General features: G+C 44.1%; 1 protein-coding gene across 7 annotated transcripts in view; it reads left to right on the top strand.

Moving 5' to 3' along the window:
* VPS13A (vacuolar protein sorting 13 homolog A) overlaps positions 1–27270 on the top strand; it is a 254743-nt gene that overhangs the window by 53909 nt on the left and 173564 nt on the right. For 5 of the 7 annotated variants that reach the window (XM_084834257.1, XM_084834259.1, XM_084834258.1 and 2 more), the window contains 5 exons: positions 7512–7683; positions 11513–11575; positions 12117–12246; positions 19036–19130; positions 22700–22842. In XM_084834257.1, the coding sequence (XP_084690383.1) occupies positions 7512–7683; positions 11513–11575; positions 12117–12246; positions 19036–19130; positions 22700–22842 (603 nt within the window). Of the gene's footprint in view, positions 1–7511; positions 7684–11512; positions 11576–12116; positions 12247–19035; positions 19131–22699; positions 22843–27270 lie in introns of those variants that run through there. The other 2 variants (XM_084834263.1, XM_084834262.1) reach the window with 2 other exon arrangements.

Here is a 27270-nt window from a genome sequence, read left to right as displayed (position 1 = left end):
TATATAAGACATACACCTTCATTTCAAATGCCACACAGGATTCCATGACTTTTGCAGCACATTCCAGTGCTTCAACCACAGTGGCAAGATGTTCACTGTGGCTGAAGCACTGGAACGTGAATGCTTATTCCAAAGGAAACCTAAGCACAGTTCGTATCACAGGAACACGCCTCTTTGGAGAGGAAGCCCTCAAAAACAAAGGTAAGAAGAGGGATGAGAGGAGGTTCTCTAGCCAAGCTTCCTCCTCCTCTTCTTCTTTTCATTCCTTCAGATCTCCATTCAGTACATCTTTTCAGCCACGCATTTACAAGTTCACAAAGCCCACATGGTCCAGAACCAGGTTCCAACCTAGATCTCAGACTTCCAACCTCAGAAGGTCAGGCCTGTCCCAGTCCTCCAAAGCTCCTTGCCAACAATTCTGACTCCCTTCCTGCATGTGTTGGAGGAAGGCTACAATACTTCTTTCACATGGGGGAACAGACAGCACTGGACATCTGGACTCTCAACGATATTCAACATAGCTATTATTTCATGGGAGTTTCACCCCACTTCCAGGAATAGGCTTCTTCCCTCCTCCCTTTCCAGGTCTTTTCACAAACAACAACTGATGGCAGCAGAAATTGCCCACCTCCAAGAGGTAGAGGTAATAGAACCTGTCCCATCTCTGGAGCACTTCCAGGAGGTATACTCCCACTGTATATTCCCATTGCTGCACAACAGTGGAGTTTTCTCTGCTTCTTCTACAAGGGGCACCATTTTCTGTACAGGGTGTCAAGGAAAAGGATACTGCCGCCGGGACCAGCCCCAACCTCCCTGCGAGGGATGACTACCCAGGACCCAATCCCGGGATCCCCTTCCCCAAAACTGGCCAAACTGGCCTTTCAGTCCCCCAAAATACCCAGTAGCCACCCTTGTAAGCCAAGAGGCACTGAAATTAGCACTGAGGTTATGCAGCAAGATCACACCAACTAAAGGTCGGATAAAGGTTTATTAAGATCAAAATAAAAGGGTAGAGGGAAAGGGAAGAATGGAAGTAGCACGTTACAAAAAGGGTACAAAGCTAAATCACTTAACTATAAACAGAGAGCTTTGTGAATGCACACCCAAGCAAAATAATAAATCTACCTGGCCTATCCTTAGATACCTAAATATGGATCTCCCTGGATAGCAACCAGCTGTCTGCAGGTTCAGGACCACCAGGATGAAGGGAGACCCCATGCCTTGGTCTTAGCCCACTTTTAAAGCTCAGCCCTGGCAACCCAGGGCAAATTTTGCCTCAGCCAGTCACTGGCTCAGTCCCTGGGTGGGCGGCCCTGGCCTCCGAGAGGCTGGAACTCCCCACCACCTCCAGCTGTTGGCACTTTCTAGGTAGCAGGGGCTGCGTCTGGCCTTGGGCAAAGGGCCAAGGAGCCTCTAGATTACAAACAATTCCAGGTGGTTACATCTGACGTGACAGCCTGACCCGATCTTATGGCGGAAAGCAGGCCATTATCCTTGACAAAGGGCAATTCCTTTCAGCCTGGCATCGGAGCCAAGGGCCTTTTCCAAGCTAATGCTAGCAGTGGTAGCCCACCTCAGACTCAAGGCCATCCACATCTAAATGACCTTCTTAGGTTTCCATCACTGTCAAAGGCCTGTGCAGATTTACAGATCACTTTGTCTTGTCTCCAAGACCACGGGTTCTTGATAAACTTCCAAAAGAGCCACCTCCAACCCAACCTGGGGGTGGTTTTAGACACCTCCAAAGGAATGACCTCCCTGGCCCCAGACAGGTTATCCAAGATTCATCAGGTAGTGAAGTCCCTCTTTCTAGCTTGCTGAGCAAATGTCATATTCCTTGCTCAAGCGCTGGGTCTCATGATATCTTGTTTAGGGATCGTCCCATGGGCCAGGTTACATTCCAGTCCTTTGCAGTGGCCGCTTCTCCCCTTTCAGTCTGAAATAATCCACAGACCTCACATCAAAGTCATTCTGCCACAATCAGTCAGAACTTCTGTCCTCTGGTGGAGAACACCACAGAACATAGCAAAGGGCACACCCATCCAGGAACCCTGTAGCATCATTGTGATGATGCATGTCAGCCTGGAGGGTTGGGGATCTCACTGCCAGGGCCATCCCATTCAGGGGAACTGGCCTCCTGAAGTGAAACACCACCGTATCAACTGGCTGGAGTTACAAGCAGTCCACCTTGCCTTCAAACACTTTGTCCAGCTGATGGGTCCTGTCCCTCTCCTAGTCAGAACAGACAGCACCACAGCCTTAGCCCATGTTAATCATCAAGGAGGAACAAAATCCAAATTTCTTCACAAGGAGAGCTCTTCCTTCCTCCGCTGGGCGGAACACAACATCCTGTCTGTCACTGCACAGCACATTCAGGGGACCCTCAACACAGAAGCCAATTTTCTCAGTCAACAACAACTCGACCCAGGCAAGTGGACTATCAATCTAACGGTTTTTCAGAGTCTTTGCCATCACCCGTGGTAGACTTATTTGTCTCCCCACTCAACAATCAACTACCTTGCTGCTTCTCCAGACATCTAGCTCAAAAAGCAGAAGCCACAGATGCTCTCCACTCCCCCTGGCTCAGGGGCAAACTTTATTCCTTCCTGCCATTCCCACTTTTGGCCAAGGTCCTGAGGAAGATCAAGGAGGAACAGGCAACCGTAATACTTATAGCATCCTTTTGGTCCTGGAGACCTTGGTTCTCCCGAATCCTACTGCTGGCGGAGTCAGACCCCTGGTTCCTTCCACTGACACCTGACCTTGTCACACAAGGCCCCATGTGGCATCTGGACCCCAAATGGCTGCCACCTGGCTACTGAATGCCACACTTTCCTCTCCCTAGGCTATTCAGCCAAGGTAATAAACACTATGCCTTCTTCCAGGAGACCATCCACCAAGCGAATATACGAAACAGTCTGGAAGGCGTTGGTTTGTTGGTGCAGGAGGAAATGCGTAGATCACAAGATGGCAGGAATCAAAGAGTTGCTGCTGTTCCTGCAAGTGGGGCTTGGTATGGGACTCAAAGCAAACACACTCTGAAGACAAGCCACAGCTCTCCCTTCTGTCCTTTCCAAGCCCTGCCACAAGCCACGTAGTGCTCATCCGGATGTTAAACGATTCCTCAGAGGAGCTCCCCTCCAGTTGTACATTGTTTCCCTACAGGGAACTTGCATACAGTCCTTTCTGCTCTCACTGCTCCACCTTTTGAGCCTCTCAGAGCTGTATCTCTATGTTTCCTCTCAGTTTAGGTTTTATTTCTGATAGCTATAACCTCTGCCAGGAGAGTTTCAGAGTTATCGGCTCTCTCCATGAGGGACCACCTCTGCACGTTCAGCAAGGACTCTGTCACACTCCGTTAGATCCATCCTTCATTCCCAGAATTAACACTCTCTTTCACAGAATGCAAGAAATGGTTCTTCCCTCCTTCTGCTCTAATCCTTCTCACCTCTTTGAGTGGGTCTGGCACAAATTGGATGTTAGAAGGGCCATCAAAATGTACCATAAGAGGACTGAGGAACTCAGACGTTCCAATTCATTATTTGTTTCCTTTCATCCAACAGCCTTAGGACAGAAAGCTTCCTGTGCTACCCTTGCTAGGTGGCTAAAGTCATGTATTTTTGCAGCCTATGACATAAAAAACTCCCTAAACCCACACATGTTACAACACACTCCAGCATGGCTGTGGCTGCCTCAGTGGCCTTTTCTACTAACACTCCCTTAGCAGAGATCTGTAGGGCAGCCACAAGGTCCTCACACCATACGTTTGTAAGGCATTATAGGATGGACAGATACGCTTCTGCTGAAGCAGCCTTCTGTCATGCCCCAACTGGAGGAGCCCTCCTTAGAGGAGGAGCTAGAGGCCCCAGAAGCCCAGGATACCCCAGAGCAGGGACTGCCACGAGACTCACAGGAGCTGAACCCTCAGGGGAAGTGGCTGCCGGGCCATCCTTGTCAGGAGAGAGGGACTGTGCCTCAGAGGCTGAGCCACCCCCTGATCCCTGGGACGTCGTTGCCTCAAGCAACAGGCTAGCGGGGCTCCTGTGTGAAGGAGTGTTTGCGTTCAGAAGAGGTCTCCTCAAGAGAAAGGGACTCCTCAGGAGTAGGCTCTGGGAAGGGAGCTCTGATTGCTATAGCTGAGCTCTGGGTCGAGTCTGGCTGGCTCACTGGAAACCCAGCCAGCATTGGAACAAATTGGTCCTTCCAGCCTATGCCATGTGCTTTGTCTCCTGAATCATGCCCTGTGTCTGATGCTCTGTGTTAGGGTTGTATCTGAGCCCATAGAGTCCCAAAGCAGCTCTGATTCTGAGGAGGAGTAAGGATGGACGAAAGTCCCTTACCTGGTCCCACAGCTGTTTTCGGTGGTGGGGGGGAGGCGCTCCGTTTCTCCCCCCGAAATTCTTGGCGGGGGGGAGGCGCCCCGCCCCTCCCGGCCGAAATTCAGGCTGGGGGGGAGGCGCCCCATCCCTCCCCGCCGAAATTCTGGCCGGGGGGGAGCGCCCCGTCTCCCCGGCCGCGAAATAAAAAAGTAAATTGTAAAAAAACCCACAAAAAACGTGATAGGCTACGTAACGATTTACGTACGTAAATCGTAAATAACGTACGTAAATCGTTACGTAGCCTATCACGGCTAGATTTTCAAAGTCAGCCGTGATAGGCTACGTAAATCTTTACGTAGCCTATCACGTTTTTTTTTTTTTTTACTTTACTGGGAAATGGCAGCGGCGGCAGCCGGTCGGAAGACCGGCCGCCGCCCCCGCTGCCTCCGAAATGCCACTGGGACCCGCCGCTGAGAGGGACATTCGCACGAGGTAAGTCCCATCCCGGGGGGGGGGCAGGGGGGTGTCGGAGAATTTCCCCACCAATTTCGGGGGGCCGAGATTCATGGAGAAATTCTCCGACATCCCTAAGAGGAGAGACAATTTGTGGTGGAGGAACTCTCTCAGACTTCAGAGGCGCAGCTGGAGGGGGAGCCTGCCCCTCCTCACACCCCTGGGAGCGACTGAACCAGCTGTGGAAAGGGAGGGACAACCTGAACTTTTAGACACGAGGCACAGACGCAGGCACAAGTGAGAGACCGCAGGGGCTGGGCTTCGGTGCTCAGCCTGATTGGCTCGACGTCAATAGCTGCGCCCAGAAGCATCACGGGAGAGGGGGAGACCTTCCCCTCCCACTCCTTAAGTTCAGAGATTTGCCTCATTTTCCCCAAACGGAGATCAACTGTCGTCCTAACTCTTAGAATACCCCTAGATGGCTGTTCCTTTGTAGTTTCTCTGAGTCTCAAGCAATTAGCATCTGTATGCTTCATTAGGATAAATGGAATTAAAGCCTGGGAAAGCAACCCTTTTGTCTGAGTGTTGGTTTTGGCTATTGGAGAATTCAGTAGGCAACAGGGGCATTCCTGACACTCTGTTTCCTGACCTTTTGGATTGCTCAACAACCCTGCTTCTGCACTGCATAATGTACCTGACTGATTTACTGTGTTTGATCTCTTGCTTGTTATCTTGACTGTTTCTGCTGCTGCCTGATCCTTGTTGCCTGACTGACTGCCGGTGTTCTGATCTCTGCCTGGATTTTGACCACTCCTGCCTTAGCTTAAAATTTCTTGGACTAAAACCTGTGTGCCTGACCATTTGCTTGCCAACTTGACTACTCTATTGCCTCGCTCCCTGTATGGGCTTGCAAACAGCCAAGACTTGCTCTAGAGCAGGGCACCTTTGGACATAGAGTGTTACAAGAGGCATTACCTCAACCATAGGGTCAGCCTGGTTTGGGGCCCACCCTATAGGAATAGTAGTGTTTGTACATCCCATAATGGATTTCTCCTTTGCACTGGATAGGAATGGACAGTTGGGTACTTACCATGAAGTTCCATTCCGGTTCGGTGCACAGGAGACATCCATACCGCACCCTCTGGCAGGCTGACCACCCTGTTGATAGTAGCATTTATTACAATTTTTCTCATGGAGTGTGCCAATACCCAGAGAGGGGCTTATCTTCTTTTCTGTTCTGCCTTCTGTTTCTTGAATTACTACATTAACGGCTCTTCAATAGCTATTCTGTCCAAATGCTCGGCTAGAAAAGAACTGACTGGGAGGAGCCACAGAGGCCAGGACCAAGGCCAAAGCTTGGTCAGATGTTCCTTGCCTGTCCTGAGCAGTGGAAGGAGTTAATCCATGATGGATGTCTCCTGCGCACAGAGTTGGAATGGAACTTCATGATAAGTACTCAACTTTCCAATTTGTCTTGGAGTAGTAAAACTGCTGTTTCATTAGGCCTTGGCTTTTGTTCTGATTGCTTGCTAGAAATTTGGAATGTTGGTAATGGATTTTTCGCTTATCGTTTACAAAAAAGAAAGACCCCGCTTCCTTAGAAGAAGATTTTAAAACTATCTTTTAAGGGTTTTTTAAAATGTTGATGTTACCTTTCTGCGCACACCACTGCTCGAGCAAGGATTTTTTTTTAAAGGCTAGCTTCCTGAGGGGATGCATTCCTTTTTCCTTTTTTAATGTGGCCTTTCTGAAAAGGTACAGATTCTGATAATATAAAGCAGAGGAACCATGTATTCATAAATGAACAGAGCTGCTCTGGTAATTCTGGCTGTTTGGAACTCCAGTGTTTGTGGAGAAATTTGGTAGGGAAAAATTGCTTAACTATCCCTAGTAGCAATAAACTTTTCCATGCTTTGGAGGAAAGTGAAGAACCTAGTGTAACCTATTAGTACATTAACTTAGCTTGCACTATTCATTTTCCTGGGCCTCTTGGCAGCTTTTGCTACTATTGATCAATGATATTATTCTGGACTTCCTTGCTGAGTTGGGTCTTGGGGGCTCTGTATTGCAGTGTTTCCAGTCCTTTCTGTCATGTTATGTCGAGAAGGCAGTGCTGAGGGACTATTGTTTGATGCCACAGCCTTTCGTCTGTGGTGTCCCACAGGGTTTTATTTGTTCCCTATATTGCTTAATATTTACATGAAGTTGCTAGGAGAAGTCATTTGGAGCTTTGGAGTGAGATGTTATCATTATGCTGATGACACTCAGCTCTATTGGTCCTTGTCATCTAATATCAAGGAAGCAGTCAATAAGCCTTGAGTGTTACCTGGGTTTGATAATAGGCTGGATGAGGGTGAACAAGCTGAGATTAAATCCAGGCAAGTCAGAGGTGCTTTTGGTCACTAAGAAGTCTGTCTTGGGAACTGGGATTCAGTCTGTTCTGGAAGGCATTGCACTCCCTCTGAAAGATTAGGTTCATAGTTGCTCCTTGACCCTGTGTTGTCCTTGGATTCTCAGATGGTGGCGGTGGAATGGAGTGCCTTTTCACAACCATGTTTTGTGCACCAGTTGTAACCTATCCTGATTTGGTCGGACATGGCAACAGTTACCCATGCCTTAGGCACATCAAGTTTAGACTACTTCAGAATACTTTTTTTTTTTTTAATAAGATAGATTTTAAAAGGAAACAATACTTTGTATACAGTACTTCTCCTCAGCTTTTGTTTTCTTTTCTGTTAGGTGGCGATACGTTATTTGTGGCATTCTTGAAGTAAACGTCCAACCCAAACTACAAATGTGGTCTTGGGACCATATTCGTTACTATAGGAATCAAGTGAAGAATTATAAAGATCTATATAAAACAAAAATAACAACAAAGAAGCCTGTTGAGGAGAGTTTGACTATGTTGGAGGTTAGTGGTTTTACATTACTATTAATTTATATTTGAAGATTTATCATGTGCATTAAAAATAATGACTGTTTTCCAGGTAATTTTCTAAATATGTGTTGTATGTTTACTTATGGTACATTGTTTTCACATTTTAAATTGTGCTGATTAAGCAGCTACAGCTGAAGTACACAGTAACTGAAACCTAAAAATCAGTGGCCTGGATACAAACGTTCCTCTTGCAGGGGTATGTTTCCGATTTCCTTCCCATCCATCTGAGGGCCCCTGAAAACTGGTTCCAGATGGTCAGGGGATCCTCCAGCGTAGCCTTTTGGGTGGGACAGAGGGTTGCTGAGGCAGGGAGGGGTATTGGTAACCCCAGCAACACAAGCAGAAGTATATTGGGATCCAAGCCAGTGTCTTTAAGCCAGTTACTGTTCAGTACTGAAGACAATACTGCATATGTTTTTTTTAAAGTCAAGCAGTGGGAGAAGCCAGGGGAATGCTCTGTGAGGAAAGAACAAGTGGGACAGGTGAACATGGAAATGCTTTTTCACTTCTCTAAAGCTGAATCTTGAGTAGCACAAAGGTATTCCCAGTTAAGAGTTTAGCAATAGTCCTGTTTGAGTGTACCCACTATGATATTACGTGTTACTCCCATGTGATAGCAGTTGTGTGAGGGGAGAGAGTGGGGTCATTCTTCCAGTCCCCGTCCCTTCTTTCATGTCCTCACTGCCCAATCTGTATGCGTCATGTGTTCTGCAGCAGAGAGCCTGCTGTAAGTATGCATTGTGTTGGGAACCTATCCACTTAAAGCAGGCTCCCTGCTGCAGAAGTTACCCGTACAACATGCGCATATCAGGTGATGAGGATGGGATGTGACAATGGCGGGTGGGGGCAGGAAGTATGATGTGGAATGCCTGAATAGGGTTTTTGTGCAAGGGAGAAATGGTTGCCTTTGAGAGTGACTACATTTGTAGGAAAAAAACTTTGCTTCATGTAAAAAAAAAAAGTTAATTCTAAGTTGTTCATCTTATGCTGAAGGAGAAATGCTGCTGTCTTCCACCACTCTCCACCTGTACGTTTACTCGCTCTACACCTGAACCTCTTAATTCAAATTTATTCCTGCCATACTTCTAGAATTCTCCTCTAACCTCAATCATTTTTATTTATACTTCTGTTTCCTAAAGCCCCAAGCTCCTCTCACTTTCACAGGCCTCATCTTATCATACCTCTATTCTCTGTTCTGCCTACCTCTGTTTTTAATGCATCTCTCTATTTATATTCAGCCATCCAGTCTGGCCTGTACTAGTGCAGAAATGGATCAGGAATCAATATCTAAAGAACAACCCCACTATTTCACTGGTTTTTAATTCTTTACTCTATTTTTCTTTCCTGCTCATATAGCAGTCTCTTTAACTACCTGCCTATCTCCCCTGTACTATTCTTTTCATTCCTCCTGGAACTTTGTGTTTATGCTTTGCTGCCTTGACTCTCTTTCCTTTATAATACCTTGCCTTATCTCCTACAATTTGGCTTCTGTACTCCATTCCTGGTCCTCACTAAAATTAACTGCTGTCTCCATGGGTTAAGTCTCTGACACGGCTCTGACTCTTAGCTGTTCCTGTTCGTACTTGTTGAATTACTTATTATATGCTGCCATCTCCCCACTCCATTATAGTGGCTCTGTGGATTTTATTCCGTCTATCTGTCATCTAAAACATTTGTATCCTGCCCTATATCGTTAAAATCTCAGGGCGGTGCACAGATAAAATAAATTTAAACAGTATAAAACAATAATTTAAAGAGATAAAAGAATATTAAACCATTAAACAAGCTAATACCAATTAAAATATAAAAAATAAAACGGTTAAAGCAGTGTTCAACTTCAGGGAATGCCTTTAGCCCTCAAAGGCTTTGGTAAAAAGCCATGTTTTAACTTAGCACTGAAATGAAACCAGTGTCTGTGCCAAGGGGAGTGCATTCTACAGCTGGGGTGCCACAGCAAAGAAAGCCCTCTCGCACATCCCACCATAGTGTATGTCTTGCACTGGTGGGACACAGAGGAGGGCCCCTCCAACAGATCTGAGTCCTCGGGCAGGCATATATATAGAGAGGCACTCTCTCAAAAATCGAGGTCCCAAGCCGCTGGGGGCTTTAAACCAAAACCTTGCATTTCGACTGGAAGTGTATTGGCAGCCAGTGTAATTCCTTTAATTCCTTTAAAACTGGTGTTATATGATCTTTATGAGATGTTCCAGTCAACAGTCTAGCTGCTGCATTTTGCAGTAGCTGCAACTTCTGAGCCATCTTCAAGGGGAGCCCCACGTAAAGTGCATTTCAGTAGTCTAACTGGGAAGTTACCAGTGCATGTCCTACTGTGGCTAGGTTATCCCTGTCCAGGAAAGGCCGTAGCTGGCAGTTCAGCTAAAGCTATTCCCAGGTACTCTGGGCCACAGAGTCCACATGAGCTCCAGTGACAAGAATAGATCTAGGAGTAGTCCCAAGCCACGCACCTGTTCCTTCATGGGGAGTGAAGCCCCATCCAGGACAGGTCGTTTACCCAATTCCCGGACTCAGGAACCACCAGTCCACAGAGCCTCTGTCTTGTCAGGATTTAGCTTCAGTTCATTGGCCCTCATCCAGCCCATTATAGCCTCCAGGCACTGGTCCAGCACGTTTACCTCATCAGCCGACTCCAAACTGAAATGGCTCCAGATAATCAGTTTCCTCTAAGAACGTCTGAAGCTGCCCAGCCACCGCACGCTGAAGCACATTGCCCCCAAAGGGAATATTAGCAATGGGGCGATAGTTCTCACATACCTCTGGATCCAGGGAGGTCCACTTCAGGAGAGGGCGCACTACAGTCTCTTTCAGGGTGGCAGGCACCACCCCCTGACAGAGTGAGATACTTACCACCCCCTGGACCCACCCAGTCAATCCCCCCCCTGCTAGACCTTATTAGCCAAGATGGGCAAGGGTGAAGCTTACAGGTGGTGGTACGGGTTGAATCAAGCTTCTTGTCCACATCATCAGGCAACGGATGGAAGATTTTATCAGATTGTGTGGCTTTTAGTACACCTGACTGCTGATCAATTCCAGCTACATGTCTACTCTCTGTCTATTCTGCAACCCATCCATTTCCGCAACTCCAGATTCCTGCCTAATATTTCTATTTGGCTGTCTCATCACTATTTCAAACATAATTTGTTCATGTCTGAACTTCTGTAAATTGTGAAATACTTAGTTGACAAATGACTAGCTTATTGGCTGAGCAGCAAAATAGGGCATCACAGACAAGATAGTGCTTATGTTGGAAAATATTGGTTTGTAAACGAAAAGGAAAGTAAAACCCCCCAGCAAGGACTAAGCATGTCCCATGACATCCAGCAGCCATGTAATGTTGAAGGCAGTTCAGTGTTGTTGGGGCGGGGAGGAATGAAAATGGTGGTAGTGGTGGGGGTGAAGGAATTGGCCTACTCAAGGCCCTAGTAGCTTGAGGTTTTAGGAGAGGAACAGAAATTAAATATCTCTCCTCCCTACCCTATATAGAGAAATGTAAGGAAGTGGGGTAGTAGGGAAGGAGAAAAAGGGCAAATATCCCTCCTCCTACAATATAGCAATAAAGTGTTCAGCCTTGCAGTGAACCCTAAACCTGAGCCCTTTAGTGGTATATAATACAATCCCCCAAGCTCCAGACAAGACTACAAGTCTCTTGTTCCAAGAGAACAGTAGTACTTTTGTCAGGGGCTATAACATTTTATTCTGGGTCCCCACTTGTAAATTACTATTGTGGAAATCCCTTGTCATAACTTTGTGGTATGTAGTATGTTACTTTCACTTTCCTTTATAGGAACTAGAGAAGACCTTGGATATTTTCAACATCACTCTGGCAAGACAACAGGCAGAATTTGAGGTAAATGTTTTCTAATGGTAAAATATACTGTAATGGATTTGATTTTATGAAAACCATGAATTGCTTTAGATCTTTGGAGTTTAAACAGCTGCTGTGCTGTCCTAGCTTGGGTAACGGAATGCAGAAAAACCCTGAACAAGGCAAATGCAAATTCAAGCTTCTGTGCAATAGTTTTCTAAACAGAGGTATTTCAAATATTAAGTTCTGTACACACAGTTCCTCATTCCTGTCATCCCCTTTCAAGATACTTTTGATTCAACAGTTAAAATTGTAAAGTTATGTGTTTAAATATGTAATTCTATTTAAAAACAAAAAAACCCAAGTCTGTGTTGCCAAGATAGTGGTCCCAGTACACATTTAAATTCCCAAGAAAGGAGTTAGGGTTACACTTTATTGATCTTGCCTCACCAGAGTTCCCAGACTGTGCTGCAACTTTTCACACACTTTGATTTCTGCATACTTGCTCCATTAAATAAAATATTTAACGTTAAGTATTAAGTAATAGTAAACTTGTGCCTCTTTTTTTTTTTCCCCATAATAGGCAACTAAGGCTGGATTAAAGATTTTCAGACCAGGGGCTAAGCAAGATGATGATGATTCTAGTAGCTGGTTTGGTTGGCTGTGGGGATGGGTTGGAGGAAAAACGGACCAAGCAGTGCAAGAACCAAAAGGTACAAGTATGCCCATTTGGAATTAGGAATATTCTTAGTCATAAGCCTGAAACTGCTTAGTAGTGTCAGTGTGACTATTTGTGAGTAAATTATTTCCTAAAATAATTTGTAGCCTGTCTCTCCACTTTAATTCTAAAGACCAAAGTCAGTGTACAACATCATGGGATACTATTAGAAAACCACAAATATTAAAAACAAACTGAAAACACAACAGAACAGTTAAAACAGTTAACAGGAATTTTGTTTTACTATTTTACAAACAGTTAAAAATACATCATGTGTCATTAGCCAAAGGCCTGCTGAAACTGCCAAGTCTTTAAATGGTGGCTAAATACCATTAAAGAGGGATCTCCCTGTCCCTTGAGTTCTACATCTTGGGTATGTACATCTTCTTCCTGGAAGATGGGCTATTGGCTAGGGACGGGTTGCACCTCACAAAGGATGGGAAGAATGTGTTTGGCCACAGCATGAAGAACTTCATCAGGAGGGCTTTAAACTGAATCCTACGGGGAAGGGAGATGTAATGTTGGGGGTAACAATGGACGTAGGCACATGCACTTAGGGTTGGCGGAGAATTTCTCCCCGAAACTTCGGGGGGCCGAGCGCCAACGTGTTCAGCCTCCTGAAGAAGTTTTGGGGAGAAATTCTCTGCACCCCCCTGCACCCGGGACGGGACTTACCTTTCCCGAATGTCCCTCCCGGTGGCGGGTCCCGGCGGCGGTTCGTCGGGTCTTTGTCAGGGGCGGCAGCCGATCTTTCGACCGGCTGCCGCCGCCGCCATTCCAATAAAAGTAAAAAAAAAACAAACGCCCCCGTGATAGGCTACGTGACGATTAACGTAGCCTATCACGGCTAGATTTGCAAAGTCAGCCGTGATAGGCTACGTAAATCGTCACGTAGCCTATCACGGGTGACTTAAAAAAAAAAAAGCGCGTACGGCTAAGGGCGGCCCCCATAGGGAGCTGCCATTCACGTTCCTTATTTGGTCGCTGTAGTCTACGTAAAGATTACGTAGACTACGGCGAAAATAACGGCAACTCTATTTGCGTTTCCCTTATTTTCGCCGTAGTCTACGTAAAGATTTACGTAGACTACAGCGACCAAATAAGGAACGCGAATGGCGGCTCCCTGTGGGGGCCGCCATTTGCGTACGCGCTTTTTTTTTTTTAAAGTCACCCGTGATAGGCTACGTGACGATTTACGTAGCCTATCATGGCTGACTTTGCAGATCTAGCCGTGATAGGCTACGTTAATCGTCACATAGCCTATCACGGGGGCGTTTGTTTTTTTTAAACTTTTTATTTCGCGGCCGGGCGAGGTGCATCCTCCCCGGCCTGAATTTTGGCCGGCCAAGGCGGGAAGCCTCCCCCCCGTCCTGAATTTCGGCCGGGTGAGGCGGGAAGCCTCCCCCCCCGGCCTGAACTTCAGGGGGAGAGCAGCGAAGCGCCTCCCCCCCACCGCGAAAAGCTGCGAGACCAGGTAAGTGGCTTTCGTGCACTCCTACATGCACTGCAACGGAGAGAACAGCTCTGATAGCGCCCAATAATAGTCTTCAGACACATGTAGGAAGAAAGCCAGACTATGAAGCACATGGTCTTGGAAGTCTATATACTAATGCCCAGCGTATGGGAAACAAACAGAACAAACTTGAACTCTTAATGCAAGAGGGAAATTATGATCTGATAGGTATAACTGAGACTTGGTGGGATGACTCTCATGCCTGGAATACAGCAATTGAAGGATATAACTTGTTCAAAAAGAACAGGAGGAACAGAAAGGGAGGTGGGGTTGCACAGTATGTGAAAAATACATATCTCTGCACAGAAATACAGGAGGATGAGCTTGGTAGCCCCATCGAGAGCACCTGGATCAAAATAAATGGAGCAAAGAATAAAAGGAACCTGGTGGTCGGAGTCTACTACCGGCCACCCAATCAAGGAGAAGACGAGGATTAAACTTTTGAAAAGCAAATAGCTATTGTTTTAAGGAAGCATGATGTAGTAGTAATGGGGGACTTCAATTTCCCCAATATTTGTTGGGAGACAAATTCTGCAAAACATGGCCCCTCCAGGAAATTCCTGACTTGTGTGACGGATAACTTCCTCCTACAGAAAGTAGAGGAAGGAACTAGAGGATCGGCTATCCTTGACTTGATCCTAACCACCAGAGATGACTTAGTGGATAAAGTAGCAGTTACAGGAACTCTGGGGGAAAGTGACCATGTTGTACTTGGGTTCTTGGTTCTAAGGGAAGCAAAAGCTGAGTGTAGTCAAACGCGTACCCTGGGTTTTAGGAAAGCTGATTTTAATAAACTCAGAACAATGGTCAGGAAGGTCCCATGGCAAGCGATGCTAACGAGCAAAGGAGTCCAAGATGGGTGGGAGCTTTTAAAAAAGGAAATTCTCAAGGCACAATCACAAGCAATTCCAACAAGAAGAAAAGGTGGAAGACAACAGAAGCAGCCAGTGTGGCTTCACAAAAAGCTTAGGGATGACCTGAAAACAAAAAAGGACACATATAGGAAGTGGAAAGAAGGCCAAGTAACAAAGGAAGAGTACAGGCAGATAGCACAGAATTGCAGGGCGTCAGGAAGGCTAAAGCTGAGAATGAGCTGAGGTTAGCAAGGGATGCTAAGAACAACAAAAAGGCTTTCTTCAGCTACGTGCATAGTAAAAGGCAGAGGAAAGAAATGGTTGTTCAGCTGTTAAATAAGGATGGGAAAACGATAACAGATGACCAAGAAAAGGCAGAGGTGCTCAATTCCTACTTTGGCTCAGTCTTCTCCCAAAAGAGGGTCTTTGACCCCCCTGTCAAAGGCGAAGTACAGGCTGAAGGGGCAGGATTGCAGCCTGAGATCGATAGGCATATGGTCAAGGAACACCTAATGACTTTGAATGAGTTCAAATCTCCAGGGCCAGATGAACTGGATCCTAGAGTAATAAAGGAACTGGCAGAAGAACTCTCAGAACCGCTGTCTATTCTCTTTGAGAAATCATGGAGGATGGGGGAAGTGCCAGATGACTGGAGGAGGGCTAACATTGTCCCTGTCTTCAAAAAGGGTAAAAAGGAGGAACCTGGGAACTACAGACCACTCAGTCTGACATCAATCCCTGGGAAAATTCTGGAGCAGATGATAAAGGAATCCATCTGTAAGCACCTTGACAACAATGCCATGATTACTCGAAGCCAACATGGATTTGTCAAAAACAAGTCCTGCCAGACAAATCTGATCTCATTTTTTGATCACGTCACCTCCCTTGTAGACCATGGGAATGCTGTAGACATCATATACCTCAACTTCAGCAAAGCTTTGGACAAAGTGCCCCATGATATCCTGATGAGCAAACTAGCTCAAAGTGGGCTAGATGAAACAACGATCCGGTGGATCCACAGTTGGCTACAGAATCGGACTCAAAGAGTGCTTATCAATGGGACCTTCTCAAACTGGGGAGAGGTAACGAGTGGGGTACTGCAGGGCTCAGTCCTGGGCCCAGTGCTCTTCAACATTTTTATTAATGACTTGGAGGAGGAAGTGCAGGGAATGCTGATCAAATTTGCAGATGACACCAAATTGGGAGGGATAGCTAATACTTTGGAAGACAGAAACAAAATTCAAAGTGATCTGGATAGACTGGAGCGCTGGGCAGAAAACAACAGAATGACATTTAATAGGGATAAATGCCAAGTTCTGCACCTAGGAAAAAGAAACCAAATGCACAGTTACAAGATGGGGGATACGTGGCTCAACCACACTACAAGCGAGAAGGATCTTGGAATTGTTGTCGATCACAAGCTGAATATGAGCCAACAATGTGATGTGGCTGTAAAAAAGGCAAATGCTCTTTTGGGCTGCATTAATAGAAGCATAGCTTCCAAATCCTGGGAAGTACTAGTTCCCCTCTACTCAGCACTGGTTAGGCCTCATCTGGAGTACTGTGTCCAGTTCTGGGCACCACACTTTAAGAAGGATGCAGACAAACTGGAGAGGGTTCAGAGGAGGGCAACAAAGATTATCAGGGGACTGGAAACAAAACCCTATGAAGAGAGACTGAAAGAACTGGGCGTGTTTAGCCTTGAGAAGAGAAGACTGAGGGGAGATATGATAGCGCTCTTCAAGTACTTGAAAGGTTGTCACAGAGAAGAAGGCCAGGATCTCTTCTTGCTCATCCCAGAGTGCAGGACACGGAATAATGGGCTCAAGTGACAGGAAGCCAGATTCCGGCTGAACATCAGGAAAAACGTCCTGACTGTAAGAGCAATACGACAATGGAACCAATTACCTAGGGAGGTGGTGGGCTCTCCCACACTGGAGGCCTTCAAGAGGAGGCTGGACAGCCATTTGTCAGGGATGCTCTGACTTGTATTTGTGCATTGAGCAGGGGGTTGGACTCGATGGGCTTGTAGGCCCCTTCCAACCCTACTATTCTATGATTCTATGGTGCTACCATGGAGAATACCTTCCTGTGTATCCCAACCAACCTCACCTCTGATGGTGGCAAGGCATGCACAATGGCATCTCCTAACTAAGTAGACGTGGGGGTTCAAAGACTATAGCCTTTGGAAAAACTGATTATATGTTAATAATTAATCATACCTAAAATTCTTTACACATTTTGTTTTCCTGTTGAAGGCGTAGTTTCACATGCATCTTTAATTCACTTTTCTCATTGTTGTAACTGATTTCAATGCAAGGAAATCCACTCTGCCCTTCACAACAAAGAACAATAAGTACAGGTAACAGAGAGTGTTTTGATAGCTACAGGAAATTATTAGTAATTTTTGTTCAATCTAAGTTTTCATAATGCCAGTCATATAGTAGTACATTCTTTCTAAAGGTAGCTTCTTATATATTCCTCAAGAATAACAAGTCATGAATAGCAGGACGATAATTCTTTATTTAGAGGTTTGTTGAGTGCAGGCCAATATTTCCATATTGAAGGAACATTAATGTTATGAACATTATGAAGCTGCCTTATACTTAGCCAGTCCAGTGGTCCATCTGGCCCAATATTATTTACTCCTACAGTGGCTCTGCAAAGTCTTGGTAGAAGTCTTTACTAGCCCTACCACCTTTAAGTGGAGTTGCCAGGGATTGAATCTGGGATCTTATACATGCAATATATGTATTTTGCCACTGACCAATGGCTTCCCAAGACATCTCACTCATTGAAAGGAACTGTCTGAAAGTACTGGGGTGGGGATGGTTGGGGAGGGGGGCAGAAAGAATTCTAGGTAATACGTTCTGGCAACCTGCATAACTTTGCAACCAAAATTTAAATTTAAACTACGCATGCATAACTGGTTTTATAGACCTTGAGGACTGGAAAAACACTTGAAGGATTTAGTCTAGCTCTTGCCTGGAATTCTTCAGGCATTAATCCACAATATCCCTCTTCAGAGTATCCTACATTATTCTTGTTATAAGGAGAAAGCAGTTTCAGGAGGCTTAAGCGAGAGTAAATGTGGTTCCCTATTATTTATATGGTGCAGGCTGTGCATATGGCACTCTACAGAGTAATATAAGCAAAATAGAGGTCTTTTCTCCAAGATGTTTACAGAAATATAAATTATTCTAACGATTGCCCAGTACTCCAGGCATTTGCATGACTTTTTAGTGAAGAGAAAAACAGTAACTGACCATTATTGAGGCTGAAAGACCCAAAGGAAAGGGTGGATGCACAAGTCTAAGTTTTAAGTAAGCACAGCACCTGAACCTGCAGAATGTTCTCACCGTTTCCACGCACAGAAGTTAAGGTGGAAATCTTTAATTTATACTACCCATGCTTTTTGGTACTTGAGGGAATTTGTAAGGGCTTTAACTTTTTCTTAAATTTAGAGTTGTCCATATAAACAATACCAACAACTGTATATATTAAATAAGGACATATTTCCAAAATGATAAATGTGCCTAGGGTGAGTATTGGATGGATGTTTTTTTGTTAACATGTGAAATAAATGGAAATCACATGATGAAAACGAAGTTGTGTTTAACCACACTCTAGATAACCTAGTGTCGTAGGTTTATTTCTCTATCAGGGTTAGATGCCAAACCTACGGATAACCCGTTTTTCAGACTGGGGATCCATAGATTTTACAAGGAAATGCTCAGAACTACACCTTCTTTACCTGTGCTAACTTTCATATAATTTCTAAATACTAAGTAAGACAGCCTTCCCCCACGTGGCACCCTCCAGATATTTTGGACTATAACTCCCATCATCCCTAACCATTGACCATGCTGTCTGGGACTGGTTGGAGTTGTAGTTCAGAACACCTGGAGGGTACCAGGCTGGGATAATAGGATCATAATGTGCATGTAGAGCAAGTGATTGGGAAAGTGGCAACTACATGCACATGGATCCATAATGCAGCTAATTTCTGTGAAAAGGAATTGCAGGAGTTAGGCTTATGTTTACTGTATTTGAAAGCCCATAAGTTTGGTGTACGCATTGGATTGGATCCAAAGGTTCTTTTCCTCTGCTGGAAAAAAGTTCCATTCACAGATAATAACCTTTGGATCCAACCCATTATGTTGTACAGCTGGTAATGAGTGCAGACTTTTGTCTGGTGGCTGAGTGCACTTGCTCCATGTTCAGATGCCAAGTCTTCAGTCTTACTATATTGCCTCTAGGTCTTACAGAGTGACAAAGAAGCTTCGGTGAAGACAGAACGTTTACCACCTTTACAAAGTTATAATGATAATAAGCCAATCTCTTATGTAGTAGGTGCTTTATGAGACAGGTTTTTTTTTTACAGAATGCATTAATATTGATTGATTTAATATGACAGGTATTGAACAATTGATGACTCCACAAGAAAAGGATAAACTTTATGCAGCAATTGGTTATAGTGAAACAGCTGTTGATCCAACATTGCCCAAAACGGTGGGTATGACTTGATTTTATAGTATCGGTTAACAAACATTTGACTTTATCCAAAGTACTGGTATCTCACAAAAGGAGATTTTACCTAGAGCAGTGATTTTCAAACTTTGAAATTTACATGGTCAGTATACCAGCATGATGCAGAGCTGGGTAGCCTTAAGAAGCAAAACATCCCATGTTTCATGCATTGTCTGTGACGTTATTTGGAAATGTCAAAGATTTTTCATACATCCTATCTGAACCAATAGGTTCCAAGAAAACAGTAGGTGAATTTTTAAACATTGCCTCAAACTACATGAGACAGAGAGAGACAGAGTTGGGGGAATACAATTTGTTGCAAAACTGCCTCAACTTCAGCAAAAATACACCGGGTCATGTAATGTATGGCTGTGAGAGCTGGACTATAAGGAAGGCTGAGCGCCGAAGAATTGATGCTTTCGAACTGTGGTGCTGGAGAAGACTCTTACGAGTCTCCTGGATTAGTCCATCCTAAAGGAAATCAACCCTGAGTGCTCATTGGAAGGACAGATACTGAAGCTGAAGCTCAAATATTTTGGCCACCTAATGCGAAGAGAAAACTCTCTGGAAAAGACCCTGAAGCTGGGAAAGATTGAAGGCAAAAGGAGAAGGGGACGGTAGAGGATGAGATGGCTAGATAGCATCACCGATGCAATGAATATGAACTTGAGCACACTCCGGGAGAGAGCGCAGGACAGGAAGGCCTGGCGTGCTATGGTCCATGGGGTCACAAAGAGTCGGACACGACTGAACGACTGAACAACAACAACATATCAGACCTCTTGATTTGCAGACCAGCAAAGAGGCAGTCATGGGCCAACATTAGTTCACAGACCAGTCCTTGAGAATTGCATATGAGGTCTATAGTTTTTAAGTTTGAATATTAAGGCCCACAGTGAATCAATCAGACTTTTATTTGGGGCTGGTTCTGACATTAGATACTCTCACTTTAACAGCTGAGCGCAGTTTCACTTTTTAAAAGTCCCCAAGGTCTTAACCATATTAGATGCAGCCAAAGTCAAATGTAAGCCTGACAAGCATATTTGAAACATGTGTGTCACATATTCCTCTTACTCTTCCTGTGCAGTGAATTCTTGCATTGTGAGCTAAGTTTTTTAAATCCAGTTTTTCACTTTGTTCTTAATACACAAAAATTGTAATGTTAGAACTAAACCTCATAATTAGGTGGGTTGTGTGGTTCCCTTTCTACTTCCTTTAGTCAGCTCCCTTTTTTATTTGTGCGCTTCTTTCTGTATGAAAGAATGGGCCAGTTTTGTATTTTTTGCTTGTTTTTTTGTTTCAATTTTTTATTGTTAGTAACCTAGCTTTTTAACAGTTTCCAATACTTTCCAGTTTATATAGTACCTTAATACAAAATTCATTTACAATAACAAATCTCATATTCAAGATATCTAAAGTCACTAATTCATTTGATCTGTATCTATTCCTATAAGTAATAAGTGGTGTCCAGTTTTTCTGAAAAGTTTGGAGTGAATTGATCTCTCAATTCCATAATAGTTTATAATTAGTAATCCTATTTTTTCCACTAATCAGGATTTAGCTAAGAACATTCCTGCTACTGTCAGTATATGTACCACCATTACCATATAATCTCTAGGTACCTGATTTATAATATGTCCCAAGAGTATAATAGTGCGATTTAATTCTAATTCAAAAGCAGTAATTATTTTAATTTTGCTTACAACCTCACTCCAATATTCCCTGATCAAATTACAATTCAGTGATGAAAAATACCTGCCAGTTTAAGACCAGAGTTAAGGCTTTCTCTTGTGCATACAGTACATCATGTGGGTCTTATGCACCACCTAGTGGTCAAAGGCAAAATCGCTGCTCCAATTAAGTATTTTAAGGGTGCAATCCTATGCATGTTTAGACAGAAAAATGTCCTACAACTGCCAGCATGTGCCAGGCAGCCATGCTGGCAGTTCTAGGACTTTTTTCTGTCTAAACATTGCATAGGATTGCGCCTTAACTGTCTTTCCCACCTTTGAAGCTCAGTTTCCGATGACAAGCTCAGGAAGTACTAGGATTGGTGAGAACAACGAAACAAACAAGAAAAACAGGACATCTCACATTCTCTGCAGACAAGCCTTGAAAAGAAACCAAGTGCAACAGAATAAGCCATAGGATTTTTTGGTTTCTGGGAACCGAGCTCAGAGCCAGGGTTCCAAGCTCAGTTCCCAGTAACCTTACTCCCTGCCTCCTCCTTCGCTGCCTTGTAGGCAGTGTGGTTCTTCCCTGTTTCTGCGAAAAGGCGCTGCTCCTGGAGGAGGGGAGAAGACTGTGGAAGTGGCGTTACGATGCTTCCTATGCGCTGTCCAGCCTCCCCCCTCCCACTCTAACACGCCCTGGCTAGTCAGCCGAAATGGACTCTCTAGCTGCACATGCAGGGTGGCCAGAGCATGGAGGAGAGGATCCCTCTGCACTGGATAGTTTGTCGCCTCCAAGTTCAGGGGTGGCTGACTATTCCCATAGGATTGTGTCCTTAATGTCTCTGTCCAATCTATCCTCCCGTGCCAGAATTTCAGTACACAAACTAAACATTTATAGCGATAACACCCACCCACCCACTCTTTATAATTTAATAATAAATGACATTATCAGAATCCTAGCAATAGGGGCTAGAAAAATAAACTACCAATTCCCAGAAGCATGGACCAATTCTGAACCTTTTAAAAGTTTGTAACATGAAAATCAGTTCTATGGAGTCAAAGACTTTCTCTAAAGCCACAAAAGTAAATAGTATAATTTGTCTCATCCTCTGAGTTTCTTCAATGAGATTTATCATTTCCCTTGTATTCCATACTCATTGTCTGGTTTTCATAAATGTTGCTTTATCCAGTTACAGAGTCACCTAGAATTTTGTGTAAACTAAATATTTCTGCTTTTTGAAAAGCTTACAGGATATAATTATTTTATCTGTCAAATAAGAGTATCCATTTTTACATGGTGAACGTATATATTTCAAGTGGGCTTGGGATGCTTTTGTCCACTTTCAGGTTTGGTGTGATTTTTGTGGGCAAAAGCCCAAAACAAGAATTTCCGGGGGTGGGGGCAGGCAGAGTGTTATGAATTATTTTGAGAGAGGTGAAGGGCACACTTACATTTTTAATAGTAAAAAAAAAAAAAAATTGCAGTAGTAACAGGTTTTTTTCCTTTTCCTTTTTAACTCTTAAAAGTGCTGCTTGCCCCAACAATAGAGCAGCCAGAGCAGAGCTCCAGCCGCTGCCATGTTTCCTTTTCCCAGAATGATCTTTGAATGCTGCTGCTGCTACAGCAGCAATGTTTAAAAAAGGAAGGAAAAAAGGCACGTGTCCCTTCACCTTCCCTGAAACATTTTGCTTCCTGTCCTGAAAACCATTGAAAAGTGGTTCACCAGCTGCAAATGAGGGTGGCAAGTGGGGAGAGCATATGAGTTCAGCCGTGATTTCAAATTACTCTGAATTAGCACATGTTAAGAGATTTTATGGTTAATTATATTTTGCAAAAATATTTTGCTGATCGGTATGCATTTTTGTCAATTTGCACAGTATGAAGCCATGAAGCTTTATATAAAACTAGTAAGCATGACTGTGTTGATAAGGGAAAACAAAGAGAAGCCTGAGCTGATAAAACTTGCATTAATTGATCTGTGTACAACAATAACACAACGGCCTGGTGCTGAAGCAATAAGGTATGCATTTGTTCATGCTTATTCCTTGAAACAGGTAAATAGCAGCATGAAAAACTTGGTGATAGTTTGTTTTTCAAAGTTGGGTTTTAATATTTTCTGACTTCATAATGCATTTTAGACTGCATGGCACTTGGAAAATGTTACAATTTCAGTTGTGTTTACATCCAGTCTCTCAAAAGGGTGTAGCTTCCTGCAGTAGCTGTTTGCAAACTGAGTGTGAGAAGCTAAGGGACAATTTGAACCAGGGTTTCCAGCAGCTAGTCTCCAGCACCTTACCTCCTCACCACCAGCACTCTGGTTCTTCAGGAGACAATGCAGTCTAGGCCTTAGGGAAAAGAGTGTCCTCGAGTCTAGTGGTCTCCAAACTTCTTTGATTGCACACCCGTATCAGTAAAAAAAATTGAGCATGCACCCCTAATATATGTATATTCATTATGTATAAATTATATACATGTATTACTGTACTGATACGTAGTATGTACATTATAAAACATAGACAAAAAATAGAAATTTAAAAAGGATGAGAGAAAGATGAAATAATATTTTTAAAATAATTATTTTATTTATTAACGGTATGGAAAATCTTTTCGCTCTCACAAAAAAATATTAGTAATATTTTCAGTGAGAACAATGTGATTGAACATGCTTCATTATTTTTGAAAATCTTGGTTTAACACTTTGTGATACAGCGATTTGAAGGTCTGGTTCTGAGTTCAGTTTATTTTGATACTTGATTTTAATAGCTGACATAGCTGTCATAGCACGCGCTTTCTTCTCGGCTTCATTCTGCCAGAGGAGAGCAGAAAGGGTTAACCTCCTCCTGGTCTGTTAACCCTTCCCGCTGTCCTTCAGCGGGATGGTAGCTGAGAGGAAAGTTCGTACTTTCTTCTTAGCTTCATTCTGCCAAAGGAGAGTGGGAAGGGTTAATCGCCTTCCTGCTCTCCTTTGGTAGGGTGGCAGCTGCTCTAGTACTGCGGCTGAGCAAGTAACTCTGCCTTCCTCTGCTGTGCCTGGAAGAGACTGGCACAGTTGCTCTTGGTGGCCGCGGCAGAGGCAGGATAGGACTGGAGCTGTGGAACTTCCCTCTCGGCTTCTGCCACTGCCATCACTGCACACAGTGGCAGCTCGTCAGGGCACCGGGAGGCTCCTCAGTTATCCGGCAGCACGTGCACCCCAGTGGATTGTCTTGCGCACCCCCGGGGTACATGAACTGCACTTTGGAGACCACTGCTCTAGTCTGCAGTTCCAGAGATAAAGCTGACTCCCTGAGCCATTCCAGACATACCAGGCTCTATAAATTCCTTGCAACCAAGCCAGCTCATAACTCCATGCAGCTAGTCTTAAATCTGAAGACTGCCTGCTCTCCTGCTTCCATTTCTTGACTGCCGTCTCAGATTGTGACACCTGCTTGCCTTTGCCCTTGCATTTTGTCTGTGTTCCTGCCAGTCCTCTACTGCTGTTTTGGAACTCGCCTTCTACCTAGCTCTACATGTGCGCTTGCCTCTGGAACTTCGATCCCCAGACCTTTGTCTGCCTTATCCAATACCTGACCTCCAGCCTATCTTCAACGTGATTACATTTAATATCTCTAGGGGGGGTGTTTCTAAATGGCTTGGGGGTGCGAGCAAGGTAGCAGTTTTAGAAACCTTTTATTTCCTGTTGCATTTCCAGTGAAAATCAACCCTTCCCTGCAAAGCTACTGTGGCAAAGGGGAAAAGAATTTGAGGCATTAATGCAATCATACATTTAATATCCCATCTAGTTTGGCCCTGATTTCATCGGAATTACCTTTAAGGCTGTTGGAAGGTTACATCACTGCTGTTAGAGCCATATGGGCAATATCCCTCTGAAGACAGGGAACAGTCCCTCCCATCCTCTATGCCAGCCTTCCCAAACCTGGTACCCTCCAGTTGTGTTGGACTACAGCTATGCACTACAATGATGAGGGTTGTAGTCCAACAAATCTAGAGGGCACTAAGTTGGGAAAGGCTCTATACACTTTTAACTACTGCAAGGACTCCTAAGAAATTGTTACCTTTCCATCAATTAGAACTCTGCTGTGAAATTGTATTTTTAAACTAGGGCTTAACCATTTTCTTTTTGTTGAGAATATTTATGACAGTTTCATTTTTTTTTTTTTATCATTTTGCATAACTATAATTTTTTTATCATTTTGCATAACTAGGATTCTTTGTGATGTCTGTGCTGTCCCACATAGAGGTTCTGCACCTAGGCAGAGCTTCCTTTTGGAAACTTCTAAAGATAGACTAGAGCTTCACCCTCAAACTTTGCCCCCAACTTCCACACACATGCTGAAGGGGGTGTGGCTCTCGCCTTCCCACTCAGTTGTTTTTCGAATGCCATAGCAAGAGCAACTGAAGGAAAGTTGGTGCATTGCTAGAATACCTCCCCCCCCCCATGAAAGGCATACTCAGTCCTTCTTAAATTATTTTATTTGCTCCTTTATTTTTTCTTTCTTTCTACGTATTCCAATCCTTCTGGTTTGTGTTCCTTTTCTCGCCTTTGTCCCTCAGCATGTCTCTGGCGTTTTCATTGCCTTCTTCCTAAGCCTATGGCACAGAAGGTAGCATTCATCAGTAAGTGTTTGCCTTGCAGGGTTAAGCTTCTATCAACTGATGGCTGCACCCAGTGTCTCCTCTGTGTTGGAGAAGGGCATCTTGCAGACTTATGCAGACATTGTCAGACCTTTACCTGCCAGGCACAAAAAAATAGGGCTGCTTGTCTGGGGTCCCTTCTTACCACATAATCATCTGAGTTGATTATGTGCTAAGAGTTAATTGCTCTTCCTTTAGAAGGATTTGATCGCACTGTCAGTGCATCTTCTCTTGAAGGGAGCCGTGGAGCCTGTGATTATTAGTTCCGTAGCGCTGAGGTTCACCTCAGGGTACTTCATGGTGCTGGGGGGTGGGGGAGAGATGAGGGTCTTCCTGCTATCTTGGATCTTTGAAATTTGTTGTTGTTGTTGTTGTTTATATTTCTATACCATTCCACAGCTGAAGCTCTCTGGGCAATTCACAGAGATTAAAAACGATTAAAAATACATTATCTAAAGTGCAAAACCATTTACATAAAACATATAAACAGACAGCACACACAGAATCTAAACATATATCTAAAAACAATTTAAATACCTTTATTAAGCTCAGGAAGTACAGGATGGTGACCCTTGCCTATATTCTCACCCTGCTGCAATGAGGAGCGTCTATCAGTCTCAAAGAAGTCTGCTTTCACATTGATATCTGGCTACACACTGCTATTTTCTTCGGTTTGCCCTCGGGAACTGCTGCTTCCCGTTTCAGGTCCTCCTGTTCAGTCTTGCTAAGGCCATAAGGGCCTTTACCAAATTATGACTGTGGTTGCTGCCCACCTCTTGCAGCACCTAACCGTACATCACTAACTGGCTCCTCATGGTCCTGTCGCAGCACCTCCTCCTTGACCACCCCTCAGCCACATTCTATTCTATCTTCTGGAAAATGCCTTATACCTACCTTATGCTTTATACCTACCAACAAGCTCCAATGTATAGATGTAGTCCTAGACCCCATCGCAGGCAGGGGATTCCTGCCAAACAACAGAACAGTGATGGTTGTTCATCGCACTGCTGAGGCAGCCCATGCTCAGACTGTCAGGACTCATAGTCTGCAGTGACTGTTGGGTCTTATGGCAGCTGCCACTGTGTCCTTATGTTCCTAGCTTCGCTGTCACTGGAAGATCAAGACAGTGGAACTGCCAGGATCAGTAAACTTGGCTTAGCCTCATGTGTCTTCCCCACTTGTAAAAAACGTACCTTCCTTTTGAACTGTGAAGCATTTACATTAGGTAACAAATGCAACACAGTTCAGCTTTATTACTTAAACTTACACTATTATTTGCCCTCCATGGAGGCTTATCCCATATTTTCTTCACCCATTACAATTGTTTTAGTCAAATACGTTTTATACAGAAAATTCAACAGTCATACTCAGTTTATGATCCTCTGTATCTTGGGATCAGACAGATCTTTTTCCATGTAGATGTACGAAAATAGCTTCAGCATTGTCGCTGGTGTCGAGGTCCACCTTAGCCTAGTCCTTGCTAAATTTGAAAGGGACAGCAGATGGACAAGGCAGAGTTAGATGCAAATAGCACATCCAAGCACAAGGTACTGCATTCTTCCCGTAAGCCCTCACCTAGGCAGAGCTGTTTGCAATCCTTTCCCAGCCAAATTTACTTACATAGGAAGCCCTTTAAGGCCTCTAAATAAGCAGGAGGTACTCTGTTTTCTTTCAGTGGTTGATTTCTACATGCTACTTGTTATGCCTGCTGTGTATGGAGCCAACACAACGTATATTATTTAATTATAATTATTAATTACATTCAATTAATATGAAATAACAATTGATTTTTTAAAAAATGCGATTATGTTTA

The sequence above is a fragment of the Heloderma suspectum genome, chromosome 2, assembly GCF_057233095.1.
Source record: "Heloderma suspectum isolate Gila_16-S chromosome 2, 16-S_ref, whole genome shotgun sequence".
In the NCBI taxonomy this organism is placed as follows: Eukaryota; Metazoa; Chordata; class Lepidosauria; order Squamata; family Helodermatidae; genus Heloderma; species Heloderma suspectum.
The sequence above is the reverse complement of the archived record's forward strand: the minus strand, read 5'-3'. Positions and strand labels throughout refer to the sequence as shown.